This window comes from Erinaceus europaeus, chromosome X, assembly GCF_950295315.1.
Source record: "Erinaceus europaeus chromosome X, mEriEur2.1, whole genome shotgun sequence".
NCBI classification, from domain to species: domain Eukaryota; kingdom Metazoa; phylum Chordata; class Mammalia; order Eulipotyphla; family Erinaceidae; genus Erinaceus; species Erinaceus europaeus.
Window position 1 is genome coordinate 99,196,992 of NC_080185.1, and position 24,303 is coordinate 99,221,294.

The window sequence follows — 24,303 nt, forward strand, 5'->3', positions numbered from 1 at the left end:
AAAAAAGAACAGAAACGGAGGCATCACACTGCCAGATCTCAAACTATATTATAGGGCCATTGTCATCAAAACTGCTTGGTACTGGAACATGAACAGACACACTGACCAGTGGAATAGAATTGAGAGCCCAGGAATGAGGCCCCACACCTATGGACATCTAATCTTTGACAAAGGGGCCCAGACTATTACATGGGGGAAGCAGAGTCTCTTCAACAAATGGTGTTGGAAACAATGGGTTGAAACATGCAGAAGAATGAAACTGAATCACTGTATTTCACCAAATACCAAAGTAAATTCCAAGTGGATCAAGGACTTGGATGTTAGACCAGAAACTATCAGATACTTAGAGGAAAATATTGGCAGAACTTTTTCCCACATACATTTTAAAGACATTTTCAATGAAACAAATCCAATTACAAGGAAGACTAAGGCAAGTATAAACCTATGGGACTACATCAAATTAAAAAGCTTCTTCACAGCAAAAGAAACCACTACCCAAATCAAGAGACCCCTCACAGAATGGGAGAAGATCTTTACATGCCATACATCAGATAAGAGTTTAATAACCAACATATTTTAAGAGCTTGCCAGACTCAACAACAAGACAACAAATAACCCCATCCAAAAATGGGGGGAGGACTTGGACAGAATATTCACTACAGAAGAGATCCAAAAGGCCGAGAAACACATGAAAAAATGCTCCAAGTCTCTGATTGTCAGAGAAATGCAAATCAAGACAACAATGAGATATCACTTCACTCCTGTGAGAATGTCACACATCAGAAAAGGTAACAGCAGCAAATGCTGGAGAGGGTGTGGAGTCAAAGGAACCCTCCTGCACTGCTGGTGGGAATGTCAATTGGTCCAACCTCTGTGGAGAACAATCTGGAGAACTCTCAGAAGGCTAGAAATGGACCTACCCTATGACCCTGCAATTCCCCTCCTGGGGATATATCCTAAGGAACCCAACACATCCATCCAAAAAGATCTGTGTACACATATGTTCTTGGCAGCACAATTTGTAATAGCCAAAACCTGGAAGCAACCCAGGTGTCCAACAACAGATGAGTGGCTGAGCAAGTTGTGGTATATATACACAATGGAATACTACTCAGCTGTAAAAAATGGTGACTTCACCGTTTTCAGCCAATCTTGGATGGACCTTGAAAAAATCATGTTGAGTGAAATAAGTCAGAAACAGAAGGATGAATACGGGATGATCTCACTCTCAGGCCGAAGTTGAAAAACAAGATTAGAAAAGAAAACACAAGTGGAACCTGAAATGGAATTGGAGTATTACACCAAAGTAAAAGACTCTGGGGTGGGTGGGTGGGTGGGGAGAATACAGGTCCATGAAAAATGATGAATGAAATAGTGGGGGTTGTATTGTTAAATGGGAATCTGGGGAATGTTATGCATGTAAAAAAAAAAAAAAAGAAGTAGAAACGCAAAGCAGAAATTGACTGAGTTTGGAGTATGGCACCAAAGTAAGAAAGCAGAAGTACACTAGAGTTTGCAGTGAGTACCCTCCCTAATACTTCCTCTCCACTTTTCCAAGCTTTGGGTCCATGATTGCTCAACAATTTGTTTGGCTTTGTATGTTAACTCTCTTTTCAGTCACCAGGTTCCAGGTGTCATCAGGATGCCGGCCAGACTTCCCTGGTGAAGACCCCACCAATATGTCCTGGAGCTCAGCTTCCCCAGAGACCCACCCTACTAGGGAAAGAGAGAGGCAGACTGGGAGTATGGACCGACCAGTCAATGCCTATGTTCAGCGGGGAAGCAATTACAGAAGCCAGACCTTCTACCTTCTGCAACCCACAATGACCCTGGGTCCATGCTCCCAGAGGGATAGAGAATGGGAAAGCTATCGGGGGAGGGGGTGGCATATGGAGATTGGGCGGTGGGAATTGTGTGGAGTTGTACCCCTCCTACCCTATGGTTTTGTTTATTAATCCTTTCTTAAATAAAAAAAAAAAACTAAAAAAAAAAAAAAAAAAAAAAAAAAAAGAATTCAGGTAAATGTAAGTCCTGTGACAATCAAGAGAAACTGTTACTTACCATTACCTTAAACAATGACTTAAGGTTGGCTCCTAAAATACCTTTTATTGTTGTTATGTCTAGGGCTTCACTGCTCCAGAATGACTTTTTTTTTCCCCCTCAGAAAGAGTGTAAGAGAAAAACACAACACTGAAGCTTTTTCTAGTGCGGCGGACGTTGGGTTCAAACCTGGGTTACAGGCATGACAACAAACCAGGATCACTATCCAGGTGAGCTGTCTTGACAGTCCCCGAAATCTTTTCTTTTCTGGTTAATGAGTGTGTATTCCTTGGTGAGTATACTGGGGGAATGTTGACGTACAAGTCTAGTGTCGGAGGTACTTCCACCTCTCCCCCAAAAAGCGTCCTCACATCTTGGCCTCGGCTAAACTGTCATGTTCCTCACTGTCATGTCAGTGTTCCATAGCACACTGGGTCTCTATCTTTTTTTTTTGCTGGTGGGCACTAATGATTCAGTCAACAGTAAATACAGATGTTGATAAAAGTGTAAAATTTCTCAGTTTTCTGCAGAACACTCTAATGCCCACACCTAGGTCCTCCTCCACTATTGTGAACCAGGACTTAAACACGCCCCACCCCCATTCTTTTAAACTCCATCTCCCTGATTTTATTTTTCTTATTTTATTTGCCACCAAGGTTATCATGGGAGCTCCAGGTCTGCATGATTCCACCTCTCCTGGCAGACACTTTTTTTTAAAAAAATTTATTGGGGGATTAATATTTTACAGTTGACAGTAAATATAATAGTTTGTACATGCATAATATTTCTCAGTTTTCCACATAACAATACAACCCCCACTAGGTCCTCCGTCATCCTGTTCCAGGACCTGTACTCTCCCCCCAACCCACCCACCCCAGAGTCTTTTACTTTGGTGCAATACACCAACTCCAGTTCAGGTTCTACTTGTGTTTTCTCTTCTGATCTTGTGTTTCAACTTCTGCCTGAGAGTGAGATCATCCCATACTCATCCTTCTGTTTTTGACTTATTTCACTTAACATGATTTCTTCAAGCTCTATCCAAGATGGGCTAAAAATGGTGGTCAGCATTTTATTAATTTTTTAAAAATATTTATTTATTTATTCCCTTTTGTTGCCCTTGTCGTTTTATTGTTATGGTTATTATTATAAAGACTTGGAGAATTTTTTCATGTGTTTCTCGGCCTTTTGGATCTCTTCTGTGGTGAATATTCTGTCCGTGTCCTCCCCCCATTTTTGGATGGGGTCATTTGTTTTCTTGTTCTTGAGTTTGGCAAGCTCTTTATATATTTTGGTTATTAAACTCTTGTCTGATGTATGACATGTAAAGATTTTCTCCCATTCTGTGAGGGATCTCTTGGATTGGGTAGTGGTTTCTTTTGCTGTGCAGAAGCTTTTTAATTTGATGTAGTCCCATAGATTTATGCTTGCCTTAGTCTTCTTTGTAATTGGATTTGTTTCATTGAAGATGTCTTTAAAATTTATGTGGAAAAGAGTTCTGCCAATATTTCCCTCTAAGTATCTGATAGTTTCTGGTCTAACATCCAAGTCCTTGATCCACATGGAATTTACTTTGGTGTTTGGTGAAATATAGTGGTTCAGTTTCATTCTTCTGCATGTCTGAACCCATCTTTTAAAAAATTTTTAATATTTATTTATTTTCCCCTTTTTTTCCCTTAATGCTTTTATTGTTGTTGTAGTTATTACTCTTGTTGTCACTGATGTCATTGCTGGATAGGACAGAGAGAAATGGAGAGAGGAGGGGAAGACAGAAAAGGGGAGAGAAAGATAGACATCTGCAGATCTGCTTCACCGCCTGTGCAGCGACTCCCCTGCAGGTGGGGACCCAGGGGCTCGAACCAGGATCCTTACACTGGTCCTTGCGCTTTGAGCCACATGTGCTTAACCCGCTGTGCTACTGCCCGGCTCCCTCAACCCATGTTTTTCTAATGCCATTTGTTGAAAAGACATCTTTCCCTGACACTTTTTTAAAAATTTATTTATTTATTTATTTATTTCCTTTTTGTTGCCCTTGTTGTTTTATTGTTGTAGTTATTATTGTTGTTATTGATGTTGTCATTGTTGGATAGGACAGAGAGAAATGGAGAGAAGAGGGAAAGACAAGAAAGGGGGAGAGAAAGTCACCTGCAGACCTGCTTCACCACTTGTGAAGTGACTCTCCTGCAGGTGGGGAGCCGGGGGGCTCAAATCGGGATCCTTAGGATGGTCCTTCCACTCTGCATTAGGTGCACTTATAACCCGCTGCACTACCGCCCAACTTCCGACACTTAAAATTTAAATAAATAAATAAATAAATAAATAAATAAAGAAGTAAAGAAGGAGAGATGTCATAGCATCATCCCACCGCTTGTGAAGCTTTCCCTGTGCAGGTGATCCAATATGGTGCCCATGGGCATGGAATTTGGCTCCTCAGACATCGTAAAGTGTGCCTTCTACCAACTGAGCTATCTCATAGTAACCGGAACATTTTCTTTGAAAGATTCATTCATATGCTATAGAGATAAACATATGAGAGAGAGGAGAGAGAGAACGAAAAGTGCCCCTCTGTGCATGTTGGCCTAGAAATTGAAAGGAGCCTCAGGCGTGTTTTCTTTACCATTCCAAAGAGAAAGCAGAGGACTGGGCCAGGTGGTAGCACATCTGGTTAAGCGCTCACATTACAGTGCTCAAGGACCTGGGTTCAAGCCCCTGGTCCCCACCTGCAGAGGGAAAACTTCACGAGTGGTGAAGCAGATCTACAGGTGTCTGTCTGTCTCTCTTCTTCTCTATCTTCCCCTCCCCATTCAAGTTCTATCTCTATCCAATAACTAATAAACAATAAATCAGTAACAGAGGGCTAGAGGAATTTCTCCCCAGCATCCTTGTGACAAAATTTGTCTGACTGACTCATCTTATTGGAGGAAAAAAAAAAAAAAAAAGGCCAAGGGCAGCAAGGTAGCTAACCTAGGAGGGCACCTGTTTAGTCATGCAAGTAACCCCGCTTCAAGGCCAGCCCCTCACCTCACTGGGGAAAACCTTGATGCTGTGCTGCCTTTCTCTCTGCCTCTATGTCAAGAAGTTAGCCTGGACAATCCCTCTGTTAGGCATCTGGCCAAAGAACACAAAAACACACATCCAAAGATCTATGAATAGCTATGATGCTAACAGCACTGTCCAAATTTGGAAATCATCCAAATGTTCAACAACAGATGTGTGATTAAGGAAGTCGTTATACAGGGTGAAACTTTAATTATAATCTCTATGGACTATTGCTGGATATCTAAGGATTCTGACAAGGGGCGGGGGAGGAGACTGAGAGGATGTGAGGGACCCAGTGCATGACGGCTAACTAACCGGTTAGTTAGCCGTTACAATCCTTGGGAAGACTCCAGTTGGTGGGGGTTATGGTACACAGATAGCTATCATGGCGCTGGAAGAAAACGTACTCATGAGCCACAAAATAGCTCACCTGAATAGTGTGCTGCTCAGCCATGAAGGCGGCCCAGTCTCCAGCCTGATCCCCAATGTATTTAAAGAACCTTCAGTGTTTTGGTTACTCCCTGCCTCTCCTCTCCTCTGCCTCTCTGCCTCTCTCCCTCTCGCTTTTAATTACCACCAGGGTTATCACAAGGGCTTGGTGACGGCACGATAAATCCATGAGAACTGTCGGCCATTTTTATCCCTTTATTTTTTCCTTCCTTCCTTTCTCTTTTTTCTCTCTTTCTCTCTAAGTTTCTTTGACAAGATAAAGAGAAACTGAGAGGGAGAGAGAAAGACGGACAACTGTAGACGTGCTTCACCTCTCATGAAGTGTCCTCCTCCCTGAAGGTGAGGAGTGAGGGCTCAAACCCAGATCCGTGCACATGGTGATATGTGCTTCACCAGGGGGCGCCATCGCCCCATCCCTACCTCTACCTGAAAAAGCCTGGAGTGATGAAACCCCAGAGATGACAAGGGAAAGAGAGGCAAGGGGGAAGGGAGGAGAAAAACGGAAATAAAAGAAGGAAAGAAGAGGAGAGGAAAGGAAGGAAAAATAATAATGTGATAACTGTCCTATAAATCATTACTTTCCACAATAAGGTGATTTTTAAAACTCAATTGGGTCTGGAAAGCCCCGGTGTTAATAGGGAACAGAAAAAAAAGCAAAGGAAAGGAACCCCAGATTCAGCCAAGTATTAGCAATGAGGAACTCACATCGTGAACACAGAGAGGCTGCCCGGCGTCTGCTGAAGTGGCACGCTGATTATTTTGAATTAAAGGAAGCCAAGGAACACTAGATCAAACACTGATGCTTTGTCCAATGACCTCGCCCTAAATATCATGAACCTCTCCAGTGTTCTGGGAGGTGGGAGGCAGCCTGAACTCTTGCACTAGGGTTTGTAAGGTTTATCTGCATATGCAAAGAGACCCTGCGAAATTCTAGTTTTAAATGTCAAAGTTTCTTTTTCCCAGCATGTCTTTGCACCCCACATCCCATGACCCCCTCCCAAAAAAAACAGAAACAAAACAAAACAAACAATAAAAACACACACAGCACAAAAACTGTGTAAGCTGACTGGATGGAGCAGATCACAGGATCCTTTTCTGAAGGGACTCCCGATGCAGGTAAAAACATTTATCTTTTTTCTCGACAATCTCTGCTGGGTTAATTTAATTAATTCCTGGCCAGAATAATCTAGGAGGTCAGAGGGAGATAAGTTTTCTTGCCAACAGTTGCAGACAGCAAACTTCAAAAGCCCAATCTAAGGGCAAGGGTAAAAAGATAAATATCTAGGGGGGTCAGGCAGTAGCGCAGCGGGTTAAGCATACGTGGTGCAAAGCGCAAGGACCGGCGTAAGGATCCCAGTTGCAGCCCGTGGCTCCTCACCTGCAGGGGAGTCGCTTCACAGGCAGTGAAGCAGGTCTGCAGGTGTCTGTCTTTCTCTCCCGTCTTCCCCTCCTCTCTTCATTTCTCTCTGATCTATCCATTGACGATGACGTCAATAACAGTAACAACAATAATAATAAAATAACAAAAGGGAAAAAAGATAAATATCTAGATGAAGCAGATACAAGACTGCTCCAGTTACTTGTCCTTTTCTAGCAGAATGCTCTCCAGGGTCAGCTGCCCATACCTCCTTGAACCTTCTGCTCGTTCTATGCATTGGATCGACCTTCTCGTGGTGCATCCCGTGAGTACCCATTCATTGGGGAAACTGACGATCCTTCCTAGCCAACTGAATCCACATGGATCCCAGTCACTTTCAAAGCCAGCAACAAGCAGACATCAGGCTCAACCTGACGCTGTTGACTGGCTACGGAAGAAGGGCAAACGCTAGAAGAAGAAGAAGAAAGTTCTATGCAGCTCCCACCTAGGACACATATCCTATTGACTCATCTTTGACCTTGGATTTGCATCTCTACTTATCCTTGCAGTTCCTGGCATGACGGACCATGGCTCCGTGCGTCCCGAGTTTGCCCTATTCCTGTATTTAAGCTCTGTCTGAGCTCATATTTCTTATCCTGATATGATTCACCAGCAGCCTGTAATCATTCATTCTCATTTTCATCACATTTGACCTTGGCTCCAGGTTCTGCCAATATCTCCCCACTGGTACAAGCAAGCTCAAGACGTTCTGCCTCACCAGCTCCCTGCTAGGAGGAGTCTGCCTCCATCATCTGACCACAAGGAGGACCATCAACTTGCCAGTGGCTTGGTAATACCTTCTATGTTCCACTTGCCTTTGGTCTCCCTAGGTAGGTCAGGTTGGATTAGAAAAGGGAACATCTGGCCATCAGGCCATATGCAGCTAAGAAATCATTTGGTCTGTCACCTGCAGTTCTGCTCCACTGCTCAAGAAGTTTCCCACCTGCTACTGGGGATCTGGGGCTTGATCCCAGGTGTCCAACAACAGAGGAGTGGCTGAGCAAGTTGTGGTATATATACACAATGGAATACTAGTCAGCTATAAAAAAAAAAAAAAGGTAACTTCATCGTTTTCAGTCAATCTTGGATGGACCTTGAAAAATTCATGTTAAGTGAAATAAGTCAGAAACAGAAGGATAAATATGGGATGATCTCACTCTCAAACAGAAGTTGAAAAACAAGATCAGAAAAGAAAACACAAGTAGAACCTGAAATGGAATTGGCATATCGCACCAAAGTAAAAGACTCTGGGGATGGGTGGGTGGGCAGAATACAGACCCAAGAAGGATGACAGAGTACCTAGTTGGGGTTGTACTGTTATATGGGAAACTGGGGAATGTTATGCATGAACAAACTATTGTACTTACTGTTGAATGTAAAACATTAATTCCCCAATAAAAAAAGAAAAACAATAGGAAAAGTCTTAATCAACTTCTACATAAATACATAATATATACATACATATATATGTATGTATATATTACGTATTTTTTAAGAACAAAGGTAAACCACTCTTCCATAGTTTTTCTGTTTGCTGCTACTAGAGGTGACCCAGCAAAATTATATGTGTGTGTGTGTGTGTGTGTGAGTGTGAGTGTGTGTGTGTATATATTTTTCCTTTTTTTTTTTTTCACCAGAGCACTACTCAGCTCTACCATATGGGATTGACCTGGGATTTCGGAACATCAGGCATGAAAGACATTTACATAGTCACTATACTAACATCCTGTCCTACAAATTCTACTTTTCTAAAGTACACATGAGCCTGTACCCACATTTTTGGATGGGTGTGTTTGGTTCCTTAGGATATATCCCCAGGAGAGGAATTGTAGGGTCATAGGGAAGGTCCATTTCTAGCCTTCTGAGAGTTCTCTAGATTGCTCTGCACAGGGGTTGGACATTCTCCACCAACAGTGCAGGAGGGTTTTAAAAGAATATTTAAAGATATATTTATTCATAAAAGAGAGAGAACCCGAGCATCATTCTGGCACATGCAGTGCTAGGAATTGAACTCAGAGCCTCATGCCTGCAAATCTAATACTTTTTCTACTACTCCACCTCCTGGGTCACATGAGTCTTAAAAGATGTGGTGCTGGGGCCTCCCTTACACAGCTAGACAGCTTCCCCAGGCCAATGTTTTCATCTTACTTAGGAAAGCAGTGAAAGATAAGGAGGGAGAGATAGAGGAGAGGTACCCCAGTACCGCTCCACCACTCATGGAGCTCTCCTGGTCGTATCCATGGTGTTCCCATATATTGCTTGGCCTCAAATCCAGGGCCCTGCACATAGTAAGGCACACTCTCCAGTGGGTGTGCTATCTCCCAAACGCTAAGGCATATGTAAGTATTGACAAGCAAATTATCTGCAGTTCTTCTAAACCAATGAGATTGTGAAGAACATCAGGAAAGTAAAGAATGATTATGACCATTTGAGTAAATAAGGGGCTAGGCAGCAGCGCACCCAGTTGAGTGTGCACATAACCATGCATAAGGAATAGGTTCAAGCCCCAGCTCCCCACCTGCAGGGGGAAAGCTTTGAGAGTAGTGAACCAATGCTGCAGGTGTCTCTCTCTTTCTCTAAATCCTTTTTTCCTCTTGATTTCTCTGTCTCTGTCTAATAAGTAAATAAATAAAGAAGATAGTAAAAAAAAAAAAGAGTAAATAAGATTGTATTCACCTTCAGTGTTTCATTGAATTCTGGATTGGTGCCTGTTCTGATTTTGGTTTTGCGCTTATTGTTTCTGGACTTGTCAGGAAGAAGGTATGACTTGACATATCTGTAGATAAAAGAAGATCAAAGTGATTACTGGGAAAAACTGACTTGGGGAGACACGTTCAGGGACTTCAGGGGAAAAGTTCCTCATAAGGCAAAAGGCCAATAAGCATGAAAGAGGATGCAGCACTTTAAGATACAACTCTAAACTCTCCCTATAATGAGGCAGTATAACGGCAAAGCATGAGATTATGATTCAGGTCAACAGGATTTGAAGGGATCAGGCACTGGCACAGCTGGTTGAGCAAACATGTTATCACTGCAAAGACCAGAATTCAAGCCCCAGTTCCCACCTGCAGAGGGAAAGCTTCACAAGAGGTAAAGCACTGCATCAGGTGTCTGTCTTCCGCTTCCCCCCTCTCTATCTCCCTCTTCTCTCCATTTCTCTCTGGCTCTATTAAAAAAAAAAAAAACAATAAAATCAAGATAACAGGGTTTGACTCACTCCAAATTCTGGTGAATTCAAAAGATACTTGAACTCTGTGTGCCTTAGTTTCCTCATCTATAAAATTGGGATAACAGCACTAACTTATAGCATTATGAGGATTACACTAGTTGATACAAGAAACTGGCATTTGTACTATGGAGTGAATGCAATGTATTTTTTTATCTTTATTTTATTTTATTTATTGTTGTAGCTATTATTGTTGTTGATGTCATTGTTGTTGGATAGGACAAAGAGAAATGGAGAGAGGAGGGGAAGACAGAGAGGAGGAGAGAAAGACAAACACCTGCAGACCTGCTTCACCGCCTGTGAAGCAACTCCCCTGCAGGTGGGGAGCCAGGGGCTCGAACTGGTATCCTTACACCGGTCCTTGCACTTTGCGCCACGTGGGCTTAACCCACTGCGCTACCACCAACTCCCCTGCAATGTATTTTAATGATCAATGTCCTCTCAAAATATTTAGATATCAGGAATTCTGATGAGGAGAGTCAGTGTTAACAGGTGGAAGGAAAATAACAACTTGAAGTCACAGTAGAAATTCTACCATATTCTATCCAAGTATCTCCTTGAAGAGAAACAGCATGGCAGACTCATAAATGTACAAGATGCTACCAGAGTCCTGAAGCTCACTGACTAGCAGATGAGTGTGAAGCCTGCTCGTATTTAGTTTAAGTGGTAAATATGCCAATTTGGACTCAATCTACTCATCTGTCTAGCTTAGGATACTTGGAAATAGTTTTTTGGGGTTGTTTTCGGAACCTAGGACATCTGTTATGCAGAAAAGGGGTAACATAATAGGCCCAGGACAGCTGTTTATCGTTAGAAATGCCTGTTGGACTTTCAGTGCTGACATGAGGACTAACACACTACCAGAGAACACATGTTAAGGGAAAAAGAAACTAAAGATTCTGAATCATAATTATTCTAGATGGTCTTTGCAAAATCCAATCCCCCTTTTTTTTCCCTAAATCAATGTATCTAAGCATATTATCACTCCTTAAATGAAACTACAATAAAATGTAACCATCTTAAAAAAAAAAAAAAAAAGAAGAAAGAAAGAAAGAAAGAAAGAAAGAAAGAAAGAAAGAAAGAAAGAAAGAAAGAAAGAAAGAAATCCCTGCTGTCATGGCTGACTCTTCACTGGCATCTGGAATTTGGATTTCAGGAAGATTTCCACCATCCCCGGTATGGTATGTATTGCTCACTGTGACTAAGCTATTTGTAGAAAAAAGAAAAAAGAAAAGGAAGAAAAAAAATATATATGGCTTGTTAGGAACACTTGCTTTCTTTCCTTCTGGGATATGGGGTTTTTGTTATATTGAGCTGAACCTCTCAATAAGCTTCTGGGGAAGACATCTCACAAGTGGTGTCATAGGCCGATGTTGGATGAGTCAAGCATGTATCATGTGACTCCATTAGGAAGCTTCAGCCTGGACTCTGACTTGTTTCCGCTGACGACTAGGGCTATGTTTCATAATCCCGTGAGTCCTCCTAGTGGATCAGGGAGCTTGGCTGCAATCCTGCATTACCCTGACACATCTTGACATCTAGCTTTCTTCCAACAGTCCAGACTGATCTCTGGAATCCCAAAAGCCTTCCAATTATCTTTTTCGAATTGTTTGATTGGGATAACAGCTTAATCTAGTCTAGTTCTAGTTCCAAGAACAAAAAATCAACAGGAAAAAAAAATCAACAGGATACTCTTACACACTCTGGGATGTGCCAACACAGTAACTTCCCATCACCGAGTTGTCTCCACACAAGCTACAAATATGTCATCTGGACCCATGTTGAGGAACCACTTTATAAAAACCAGTTAACAATGGATACAATCATTGCCCATGCATCAACCTTCTGAGAGGGTTCTGGAGTAAGGATTCCTGAAAACTCTTCTGAGAAAGAAACCCTTATTGACAAAAGAAATGCTGCCAACAAAACAGTCTGGGTAGTGTGCTATGTGCTTACGCATCTGTCCTCTGTTTCTTTTCATCACCTATGGCCAGATTTCTGCAATTCTTGACAAAAATGTGGAGTCCACCGGTTTTGTAGCAGTAGCTGATATGCAGAAGGATTTCACCACTGACCTTCACGTTGCCATAGTCTCCTGTTTCACTGTAAACACTCATCATACTGTTAAGACTGGTCTGGAATAAGAGAACAAGAGATGTCCAGGCTTATTCTAACACTCTTTAAAAAAAATTTATTATCTTTATTTATTGGATAGAGACAGCTAGAAATCAAGAGGGAAGGGGGTGACAAAGAGAGACAGAGAGACACCTGCAACAATGCTTCAACGCTAGTGAAGCTTTCCCCCAGCAGGTGGGAACTGGGGGCTTGAACCTGGGTCCTTGTGCATTATAACATGTGTGTTCAACCAGGTGAAAGACCATCTGGGCCCTTCTAATAACCTCGTTAGAATCACCCCTTCCATTCAGTTATAACTCTTATTCTATACAAAACCCCAGGGATACTTAGGGTGAAGAAGGAGATAAGAAATTCAAGCCTGAGAGAGACCAACAGGTTGAGGTTGGCAGGCCAGCAGGCAAACAGCACCTTTTGGGGATAGTGGGTACCCTCCCTTGGTTTACTCTTTTCTGATTAATACAAGGTCACTAATAATACAGGGTCATTCATCCTACTGTCCCTCCCCATCCCTGGAGCTTTCTCTATTTCCATTGGCAGGCTCAAGGCCAACATATTTTAAAATCTAGGCTGCATTTATCAGGACAGAAATGTTAATCTCAAGATTCTGTGCTCGAAGGAACCACAGTTTTTCTGACGCTTACAGCAGGCATCATACCAGTCCCTGGGGAGTTGTTACTGCAGTTTCCACAAGGCCATACAAGGACAGCAACAAAAATCCACAGTTGCCAAGACTCCCCTGAGCAGTGTGACTGCATGGGGAGTGTACCACCATGTTTTGGTAAGCCATCAAACAGAGTACTACATTATACAAAAACACGCCAAGCAGTAAGTCACACAAAAAATGTAAATAGCCCATCCAAATTTATCAGATGGGAATTCGCAGCTGAGCCACTGAAAGACAACACTAATTTGAAATAAAGTGTAAAAATATTTCCTTTTGGTAGAAGATGCGCAGACTCTTAGCAGCACGACTATCATGAAAGATCACCTACAGAGTTATCATCCAGTAGTTACCATAGCCGGGTCTGTGAATGACTGGGAAGGAAGAACTATGGTGAGTTCCAAGAAACCTTGGACTTTCTGCACCTTCATTTAGTACATGGATAAGCGCAGGTGGCTCAAAGCACAAGGACCAGCATAAGGATCCTGGTTCAAGCCCCAGGCTCCCCACCTACAGAGGAGTCACTTCACAAGCAGTGAAGCAGGTCTGTAGGTGTCTATCTTTCTCTCCCCCTCTGTTTTCCCCTCCCCTCTCCATTTCTCTCTGTCCTATCCAACAACAACAATAAAACAAGAAGGGCAACAAAAGGGAATAAATAAATAAATATTAAGAAAAGAACATACATGGAATCATATCCATCATGTCCTTCAAACTTCTCAGAGGAGAGAGTGATAAACTGGAAGTGAGGGTGTGAGTAATACTCCTTCTGAGCTGAAGTCAAGGGTATGAGCAACCCAAGGATATCATAACTACTAGAACTCCATGACTTGAAGCAAGCTGGTAGAGTGACATAATTTGTCTTTCTGTTCCTAAAACAAAACACTGGTACTATCATGTTCAGCAGTACTTATAAGGTAAATGATTCTGTGGTCCAGGAGGTGTTGCAGTGGATGCAGAAAAGTATTCTCAAGTATGAGGTTCTGAGTTCAATCCCTGGCAACACATGTACCAGGAGCAGTGTCTGGTTCTTTCTCTCCTCTTATCTTCCTCATTAATAAATAAATGAAACCTTAAAAAAAAAAGAATGGAATATCTGGGGCAGGCGGTAGTGCAGAGGGGTAAGCGCACATGGACTGGCGTAAGGATCCCAGTTCGAGCCTCCGGCTCCCCACCTGCAGTGGGGTCTCTTCACAAGCGGTGAAGCAGGTCTGCAGGTGTCTGTCTTTCTTTCTCCGTCTTCCCCTCCTCTCCTGATTTCTCTCTGACCTATCCAACAACAATGTCAATAACAATAATAATAACCACCACAACAATAAAACAGCAAGGACAATAGGGAAAATAAATATTAAAAAATAGAAAGGAATATCCATATTTTTCTTTCATCATAGGTGCATTTTTTTCTTTTTGCAAACAGCTACCAGTTGTCACGCTAAGAGTACTTTTTACATTTGTTGGTTACAGCTGTTACTAAATGGGTTAAGCAGCTGTGAACTTTGAGCCTAGGGGGTGTTAGCAAGGATGGCAGAGAAACCAGCAGCTCTATGGACTGACAAAGCTATAGATTTCCTGTTCCATGTGATACAGTGGTGCTGGCGCATGGTCTGTACTTTTGCATTTCAGGGCTCCTAGAAGAAACTCCAGTTCACTCATATGAGATGAGAACACCAGCTCACTGATATTGGAAGCAGTACCAAGACATAAAACACAAGATCTCCAGACTCTTAGCCCGAGACCCTACCCACCACAACTCATCACTTCTGTGCCTATACCACACATCCCTTCTGTGGTCGGATCTCCAGTCAGTCCTCTGTAAGCAAGAAAATTTTACAGATCAAAGAAAATTTAAGGAGCCACAAATGGTCATCCAGATAGCTCACCTGGATAGTGCACCTGCTTTGTCATACACACGACCCAAGGTTGAATCCAACTCCCACTGCATTAGAGCATATTTCAAAGCTGTGTTATCTCTTTCTCTGAAACATTGGCTCAGAGCAGTGGTGCCCCAGTGATGACACACATAATGAATCCACAAATACTGGTACTTATCAATTTTATTACTAACCCAGTTTTATGCTCTTAGCCAAGCTAATGCTGTGAATTTCACTAGAGGAGTTTATTGGGATGGTATCTTATTAAGGGCAAATCATTTGGGACCATATGCCTTTAGTACTCAGATTCCATAAATTTCATTTGAAATACATGGATTCTGATGACTTTAAAAAAAATAATAATAAAAAAATAATAATAATTTTAAAGAGTCCCTCTGGTTAATTGTATACAAGTCATAAAAAGCCAAAGGCAGTGATCTGGAAGGGGGCACAGTAGATAAGGCTTTGGACTCTCAAGCATGAGGTCCCAAGTTCAATCCCCTGCAGCGCACATGTACCACAGTGATGTCTGGTTCTTTCTCTCTCTCTCACTCTCTTATCATTTCTCATGAATAAATAAATAAAATAAAATAAAGCCAAAGGCAGAATTTCCCACCTAATCACAGTTCCCTTAGCATGAAATTTGGGACCCACATCTGAGAAGAAAGAAAATGAAAGGTTGAACACTCACAGTGTCTGAGTCAGCGTCGGGCACATTTAGGTAGGTCCATTTCCTGTCAGAGCCTGCTTGACAATTCTTTAAAGAAGGTGTATAGAAAGAAGTCACAAGGAAATCAGAGTGTTAGTGTAACAGACAGAAATTAGGAAAACAAAAATGGACTTAGAAGCACACAGAAGGATCACATAGAAGCACACAGGGGATCACATAGCCTACTTTTCAAGGGAAGCCTTGGACACTAATGTAAGAAGGAACTTGATCGTATGGGTGGTGGGAGCTATGGATGGTGTATGAGTATGACAGAAACGAGGATGGGTATGTGTTTGAGGAAAGTGACTGGCAGAAATGACAGGAATGACAGCTGAGAGTGGTAACTGAGAGAATGGTAGTAGGGAAATTTATCAGTGGAAAACCAAAACAATTTCCAGGAAATCCTCATTTGATAATGCTAAACTATTGGTTCTTGAAAACTGATTTTTTTTTTTTTTTTAAGTGAAATGACATGTAACAAACCCTGGTACATCATCTAATTTAACTCTGGACCAGATTACATTTTTCCTCTTCACCAAAGTTGTAATAAAACAATGTTGAACGACTGACATTAGCTGAGGACCTGCTGTGTAGTTATGAGTCTGAACTGAGGAGTAAAATGCTTTTAAAAATGAGATGAAGGGAGTCGGGCGGTAGCACGGCGGGTTAAGTGCACGTGGTGCGAAGTGCAAAGAAAGGCGTAAGGATCCCGGTTCAAGCCCCCGGCTCCCCACATGCAGGGAAGTCGCTTCACAGGCAGTGAAGCAGGTCTGCAGGTGTCTTTCTCTTCCTCTTTGTCTTCCCCTCCTCTCCATTTTTCTCTGTCCTAACAATGTGACAGCAATAACAACAACAATAACTATAACAGCAATGGAAAAAAAAAGGCAACACAAGGGAAAATAAACAAATATATATATAAAACAAAAATTAAGGAGTCGGGCGGTAGCACTGCAGGTTAAGCACAGGTGGTGCAAAGCACAAGGACTGGCGTAAGGACCCCGGTTCAAGCCCCTGGCCCCCCACTTGCAGGGGGGTCGCTTCACAGGCGGTGAAGCAGATCTGCAGGTGTCTATCTTTCTCTCCCCGTCTTCCCCTCCTCTCTCCATTTCTCTTTGTCCTATCCAACAACAATGACATCAATAACAACAATAATAACTACAACAATAAAACAACAAGGGCAACAAAAAGGGAAATTGAATAAATAAATATTTAAAAATAAAAAAAATTAGATGAGGACCAGAACAACCCACACAAATTTAGATTATTTTTAAAAAAAGTACTTTGTCAGCAAAAGGCAAGCTGAGTGATGAAGTTAATTTCTATTACCTATTTTTCTCAAGACCACTCACATCTTGGAAACGGAAACAGATCAACAAGAAAAGGCAAGGAACTTCCGGAATGTGCTGGAGAGCTACGTACGGTTGATGGGCCACTTGCAAGACTGTGGGTGTTTGCAGAAAACCGGGAGGGCACCAAGTTATTAATGCTTTCAGACTCTTCCAAGTAGTCCTTAGGAGAAAAGAAAAAAAAAAATCAGTGATTTGTTTCACTTTTTTCCTAGGTAGTCTTTCTACTTCAAAAAAAAATCTGATCATTAAGATAAAATATTTAGAAGCACCCTGTTCTTTTACTTCTCTTTTGTCCTTAATCCATCCTGAATTATGCCATCAGCAGAGAAGGGCCTCATCCTAGTGGTGCTTGGCTTATGGGAAGAGCATGAAAGTTGGGAGTCACACTGATTTGGATGCTGAACTTGGAATTCCCCACTTTAAAGTCTAAAACTCTAGCCACTATACCACATCTCAGGTCTCAGATAAGCTATTTAAAAAAAAAAAAAATCTAAAAGTGTAATGCAATATATCAGTAGAAAAATTTCTAAATGTATTTCTTAAATAACTAGGGCAAAAAGTCTTTTTGTCAGGTAGAAGGGGAAAAAATGACAGTAGATTAGTAGAAATTGGGATTGTGGACAAGATTCCATGTCTGAAATAATTTATACTGTTGGAGCTGTTTTCCAAAGATATATGCTCCCATCTTGGCAGTAAACAAACATGTGCAGACATGCATGTATCTTTAAGTACCTTGCATGAAGTAAATGACCTGAGAATTCAGGAAAGGAGAAATAGCTCATTGTTGTTGTTATTGCTGTTATTGTTGGATAGGACAGAGAGAAATGGAGTGAATAGGACAGAGAGAAATGGAGTGAAGAGGGGAAGATAGAGAGGGGGAGAGAAAGACATCTGCAGACCTGCTTCACCATTTGTGAAGTGACTCCCTTGCAGATGGGGAGCCAGGGGCTCGAACCGGGATCCTTCAGCCAGTCAACCAGGTGCACCACTAACCAGCCCCCTCATTATCTTTTTTTTTTTTTTTCCTACCAGAGGACTTTACAGCTTTGACTTATAGTGGTGCAGGGGACTGACTGAACCTAGGACTCCAGAACCTCAGGGATGAGAATCTCTTTGCATGACCAGTATGCAATTTACCGCTGCCTTGCCCCCTCATTATTTTTTACATGTTTTGCTTCCATGTTCAACTTACCAAATCTTTGTCTAAAGTACCACAGACAGACTTGCTTCTTATGCTTCCGGTATCCTCAAAATCTTCTGGAAGGGACTCACTTAGGTCCAACTCAGATCGACTCCGGTCTAGAGGAAGAAAAGAGCGTAGATATGCTTATTTTGTGTGATGGTTCCATTTTCCTTTGTAAACACGTTATCATCCCATGCTACGTCACATGGGAACATCATAAAAGCAATGCCAATGTCAGTAAATCATATGGTATATACTAACATTTTATATTTTTTCTATAGATTTTGGAATGTCCTTGCACAGAATTACAAAAACTGATATGTCCTTTCTCCCGAATATAGGAAGCTGCATGCTCTACTCTAAAGTACTCATTTTTAGGGGGCTGGGCAGTGTCACCCAGTTAACTGCACAAATCACCATGAGTAAGGACTTGGGTTGAAGCTTCTGATCACCATCCACAGGCCTGCAGGTGTCCTCCTCTCTCCCTCTCTCTCTATCCTGTCAAATGTTAGTATATACCATATACTAAATGTTAGTATATACCATATAGAAGAGGTGAGGGGAGGGAGGAGGGGAGGGGGAGGGGGGAGAGGAGAGGAGAGGAGGGGAGTGGAGGGGAGGGAGAGGGGAGGGGAGGGGAGGGGAGGGAGAGGGGAGGGGAGGGGAGGGGAGGGGAGGGGAGGGGAGGGGAGGGGAGGGGAGGGGAGGGGAGGGGAGAGGAGAGGAGAGGAGAGGAGAGGAGAGGAGAGGAGAGGAGAGGAGAGGAGAGGAGAGGAGAGGAGAGGAGAGGAGAGGAGAGGAGAGAGGAGAGAGGAGAGAAAAGAGAAGAGAGGAATCAGAGAATCACTTTGGTACATTCCAATGCTGTGGATCAAACCCGGGACCACACACTTGTAAGTCAGGCACTCTACCCACAGCATAACATTCTGAGATATAGAAAATCTTGCTTTCAAAAATGTAAGTTAAACAGCAATGATAGCTTACCACAAGTTATCCACAGAACTGCTGTATGCCAAACGCCTCTGAGATAGATACACTTGGTGATATATATAAAGACTAAGAAGAGCAATCATAGATTGAAGTTTGAACAGGAAAGTGGAATAATGGGGAAGTGCTTAGTGAAGACAGACACATAGTAGGCCCTCAGGCAAGTGGAACTGTTGGAAAAAAATACTCTAGCCTAGTATTTAGCGGGGGGTGGTGTCTAGACTAGTGTACATTTTATTTTTCATTTTATCAGTGAATTGGCTTGCTAATCCCAAACAAAAATAAACACCACCCATATGTGTTTCCCAAACTGTTTGGGAGCTGGCTGGCTAGGACAGACTCCCCAGCTCAGAGGCCAGCCTCAGGCTTTGTGCAGACAGCACCACTAGGTTAAGAGGCAACCAACTCTGTCATGTTGAAAATTTCACCATGATCTGAATTCCATACATGTGATGTAAACTTCCTTATTAGAATAAATTTTCTTTTGAGCTTTTTATTTTTGTTTTTCTAAAGAATTTACTTCATAGGGTAGTGGATGAAGTAAAATATTTTAATATGTCCCCCCCCCAAAAAAAAGAGCTTATTATCAGGACTCAAATGCTGCTTGCAAATAACTCCTTATTTAAATCATGAAAGTATTACTAAATATAGATGTAGAACACTTCTGAGAATGGTATCAATGAAACTACCGTTTACCTGAATTCTGGGGAAGTGTCTAACTTGTGTATTAGATAATGCAATTATATTTCCTGCACTCCTGCATTGACACTTAGTGCTGGGAAATTGTGCCAATGCAGTCACATCTGCCATGTTGTTCCCTCAGGCTACTGCTAGTTCCCGCGAGAGAGAGATGGGACATTCTCGGAGTGCCTGTTCAGCCATGTTGTGCCCTCAGGGCATTGTCTATATGCTGCGATATTTGGAGTGCTTTGGTTACTCCTCCCCCTTTCCATTCTCGCGAAAGCTACTCCTATAAAAGCCCTTCTTCTTCCGCACCTCGCTCTCTTGCCAGCGCTTCACTCCGGTGTTCAGACGCAGGAAAGGTTACTGCGTGAGGCGGCCATTTTCGCTACCTCCACGTGGCCCAACCTGCCTCTTTAGCACCCAACTCTGAGGTGCCAGCGCAAATAAAGATTTGTGTTTCCTCTTCGCTCCGGACCCCCCTCTCTCTTCTCCGCGGCCCGCGCACAACAACAACTTAGTGTAGCTATGAAATTTGGCAGTGATGACAGGCGAGAATTTACATAGACTAAATGGCTTCTCAAAGCAATACCTAGGTCTTCTATCCCCAATGATTTTTATGTACAATAGCCAAATTATGAAAACAATCTAAATGCCCAATCATAGGATAAAGAAGCTATGGAATATATACTCAATGGAATACTACTCTGCAATCAAAAAGAATGAGACTGGGGGTCAGGCAGTGGCACACCTGGTTGAGTGCACACGTTACAATGTGCAAGGACCCAGGCTCAAGCCACCCCCCACCCCCACCCCCAGTTGCCATGAGCTGCTCTCTTGCTGGCCCTGGGCAATTATTTCTAAGATACGAACTAGCCATTTGATGCTAACACACAGCCATCAACTTCATTTGATGTGTTCATTTTGTACCACAGAGAAGACACATTGCAGGCACCCACCTGAGGAAAGGGAGGCCCTGGACACTGCTATGGAAGGTGTACCAGACCCATTTCTGCGATGACGCCTTGTGAAATCCTCAGGCATACTTTCAATGGCAGCCGGATCCATGGAATTTTCAAAACCACGCTCCTTCTCGCAAAAGAAAAAAGATACCATTAAAGTGATAGCAGCTTACTTTAAAATCCTGGCATACAGGGACAGCTGGATAGCGCACTGGCTTTGCAGAGCACACGGCCCAGTTTTGGGCCTGGCCTCCACTGTACTGGGGCAGCTCTGGTGCGGTAGTATCTTTCCCTCTCTCTCCCTCTGTCTTTATCTTAAAAAGTTGGCCTTGAGGAGTAAAGCTATAGCAACTACAAAATAAAATAAAGATCCTTCTATATAAACATACTTCAAGGGGTGGAGTGACAGCATGATGGTTATGTGAACAGACTCTTATGCCTGAGGCTCTAAGACCCCAGGCTCAATCTCTACACCACTATAAGCCAGAGATGAGCAGTGCTCTGGAAAAACAGATTAGACAGACAGACAGACAGACAAAAATAAAAATACCTCAGTATAAACATCTTTTACATTTATGTGTATTGCTTGTGCATGTGGCATAATTTAGCCCGAGACTGAATTCTCTTGTAACAAATGATAAAGGAAAATTCTCTCTAAACTTTACTGGTCTCCACAGGGACTTGACCAATGCCTCACTCCAAGTTTGCCTGAACCACTCTCCCACAACTGATGCAAATATAGACAGTATCTAAAAATAAAAGTGAAAAAAAAATTTTAAGATCCTGCAACATGCTCATCTCCTGGACATCCATCTAAATAATACAAACACAGCCATCCAAAGTGATCTGTGTAGATCTATGTCCATAGCAGCAAACCTGGAGACAACCCAGATGCCCAACGGCAGATGAATGCTTAAGGAAGCTGTGCTGTGGTGTATTTACCCAGTGGAATACTACTCAGCTGCAAACAATGATGAGATCTTCTCCTTTACTTCATCTTGGATGGAACTTGAAGGAATCAAGGAAAGTGAGAAAGCAGAAGGAAAATGACTACCAGAAGACTTCACACACTGGTGGACCTTAAAAAACAATGCACCCAGGTGGTCGTGCACATGGTAGAACACACTCTTTACAGTGCCCATGGACTTGGGTTTAAGCCTACGGTCCACACCTACAGTGAAGAAGCTTCACTAGGAGCGAAGCAGTGCTGCAGGTGTCTCTCTCTCCCTGTCTCCTCTTTCTCTCTCAATCTCTCTCTATGCTATCAAATAAGTGAAATACAAAGTTAAGAAAAACCGCAAAAAAGCAAAGGGAGATTGACTATATGGTGAAACTTACACTACCTGTAACCTAAACCAGCAGACCCATGGACTCTAATGGAAGGGGGAAGGGGGGTCTGGACGGGGCTGGGGATACGGTGCACACTAGTGGAGAAATATGTCAATTGGTTGTATCGTGGGGTGAACTGATACCTATCACGCGTCACAGGGAGATAAAAAACTGTACATATATGACAGGTCATGTACAGCAATATTTCTGCTACTAAAGTGCTGCCCTACGTTTGACTCACCCCTCTAATATGGAAGGAGACTGAGGAACTCACTCCAGAGAGCTGTGACCCCTGTATGTTTGGCATGCTAACTAATATAGCTTCCATGGAGACTACCTAAGGTCCTTGACTAACTTCCAGCACATACGGCTGATTCCTCTAATGGTTACCAACAACTTAAGGTATATCAAGAGGCTGTGACAATAAGAAGCAATTACAGAAGCCAAAACTCCCACTTTATGCACTCCAAAAAAGAACTTAGGAAAGGATGGGGAGATAGCATAATGGTTATGCAAAAAGGCCTTAATGTCTGAGGCACCAAAGGTCCCATGTTCAATCCCCAGCCAGAGATGAGCAGTGCTCAGCTAAAAAAAAAAGAATTTTGGGGAGTCGGGCTGTAGCGCAGCGGGTTAAGCGCAGGTGACGCAAAGCACAAGGACCGGCATAAGGATCCCGGCTCGAACCCTGGCTCCCCACCTGCAGGGGAGTCGCTTCACAGGCGGTGAAGCAGGTCTGCAGGTGTCTATCTTTCTCTCCTCCTCTCTGTCTTCCCCTCCTCTCTCCATTTCTCTCTGTCCTATCCAACAACGGCAACAACAATAATAACTACAACAATAAAACAAGGGCAACAAAAGGGAATAAATAAAAAATATTAAAAAAAAAAATTTTGGTCCATTCTCTCAGAGAGGGAGAAATGTTAGGGAAGGTGACCAGAGGGCTATGAAATCCCATTCCATCAGGACCTGGAGAAAAGAGGAAAGAAGGAAGGACATTCAGAAGTAGTAGTAGGTGTATGAATGACTTACAAAGGAAGAGAAGGCAGGACCACAGGAAGAAAATGGCAAATACAAATATAGAAATGATAGTTAACCGATATCCTGTGACCTTACAGAGGAGTATTGCAGTGTCCAGTGGAGGGAATGGGGACACAGAACTCTGGTGGTGGGAACACTATGGAATTATACCCATTATCTCACTGTAAATCAATATTAAATCACTAATAAACAGGTTGTGACAGAGGTCAAATGGATACATTAGGCTAGCTTTCAATACCTTTCAAAATATCATTCAAACGTGGAGTCTTCCAATGAAGCAAGACCAGTGTCCACAGTAGCAATTATGCTGCCAGACATGTTCAGTTGGTACTCTGGAGTATCTCTGATACGGAGCACTATATGGCCAATTAACAGTGCCCAGTCATTGACAGGCAATAATAATATACCCTGGAGGTTCCAGATGTGAAACCTAAAATAGCCTGTCAGTACATCATAGCAGAGGACATGTTAGAGACTTTCATTAGGAGAGTCTTCCATTTCAAGCTTTTACTTCTTAAGTGCAGAACAGACATGGTGAGAATGGGTGAAAAAGAGAAGCTGTTTTGGGACTTGGGCGCTAGCGTGGCGGGTTAAGCACACGTGGCACAAAGCGCAAGTAAAGATCCCAGTTCAAGCCCCTGGCTCCCCACCTGCAGGGAAGTCTGCAGGTGTCAATCTTTCACTCCCTCTCTCTGTCTTCCCTTCCTCTCTCCATTTCTCTCTGTCCTAACCAACAACAACGATATCAATAATAATTACAACAATAAAAAAGGTCAACAAAAGGGAATAAATAAATTAATTAAAAGAGAGAGAGAGAGAGAGGCTATTTTCTAGGTCAATAGCAAACGCTGAAGGGCCTGTGTGCTTCCAAAGTGCTGTGCTGTCTCCTGTGACCTCAACAGAAAATAGCTGTGTCTCTCCTTTGCTTAAGAAAACTCAACTAAACCAGCTTAATGTGACAGTCAGATCAACACAGGCATTGCCTAGACTTGAGCACATATAATGCACTCAGTTGCAGGGAGGTCAACTTTACTTTGAGAAAAAGTCTGACTGACTTTCTGGCTGTTAGACTAATCGTAAGCTGTTTCCCACTGGTACAGTTGCACCACAACCTTCCCCCACTCCCAACTCTCTTCCACACTCCAGGAAAATGCATGGCATGTAAGGCCCCCCAGGACTCTAACCCAGCCCTGTGCCAGGGCCAATTCTGGCAGTTCAGTGTCCCTGTCCTAGC

At 42.7% G+C, this 24,303-nt stretch overlaps 1 protein-coding gene across 2 annotated transcripts in view; it reads right to left on the minus strand.

The window, feature by feature from the left end:
- The window catches only part of SYTL5 (synaptotagmin like 5), a 107,294-nt gene that overhangs the window by 17,397 nt on the left and 65,594 nt on the right, over nt 1-24,303 (minus strand). Inside the window, exons 7-12 of one of the 2 annotated variants that reach the window (XM_060182626.1) lie at nt 20,703-20,832; nt 18,085-18,191; nt 16,963-17,052; nt 15,526-15,591; nt 12,126-12,304; nt 9,620-9,719 (exon numbers count right to left, since the gene is read on the minus strand). In XM_060182626.1, coding sequence (XP_060038609.1) covers nt 9,620-9,719; nt 12,126-12,304; nt 15,526-15,591; nt 16,963-17,052; nt 18,085-18,191; nt 20,703-20,832 — 672 coding nt within the window. The remainder of the gene's footprint in view (nt 1-9,619; nt 9,720-12,125; nt 12,305-15,525; nt 15,592-16,962; nt 17,053-18,084; nt 18,192-20,702; nt 20,833-24,303) is intronic. The other variant, XM_060182627.1, reaches the window with a different exon arrangement.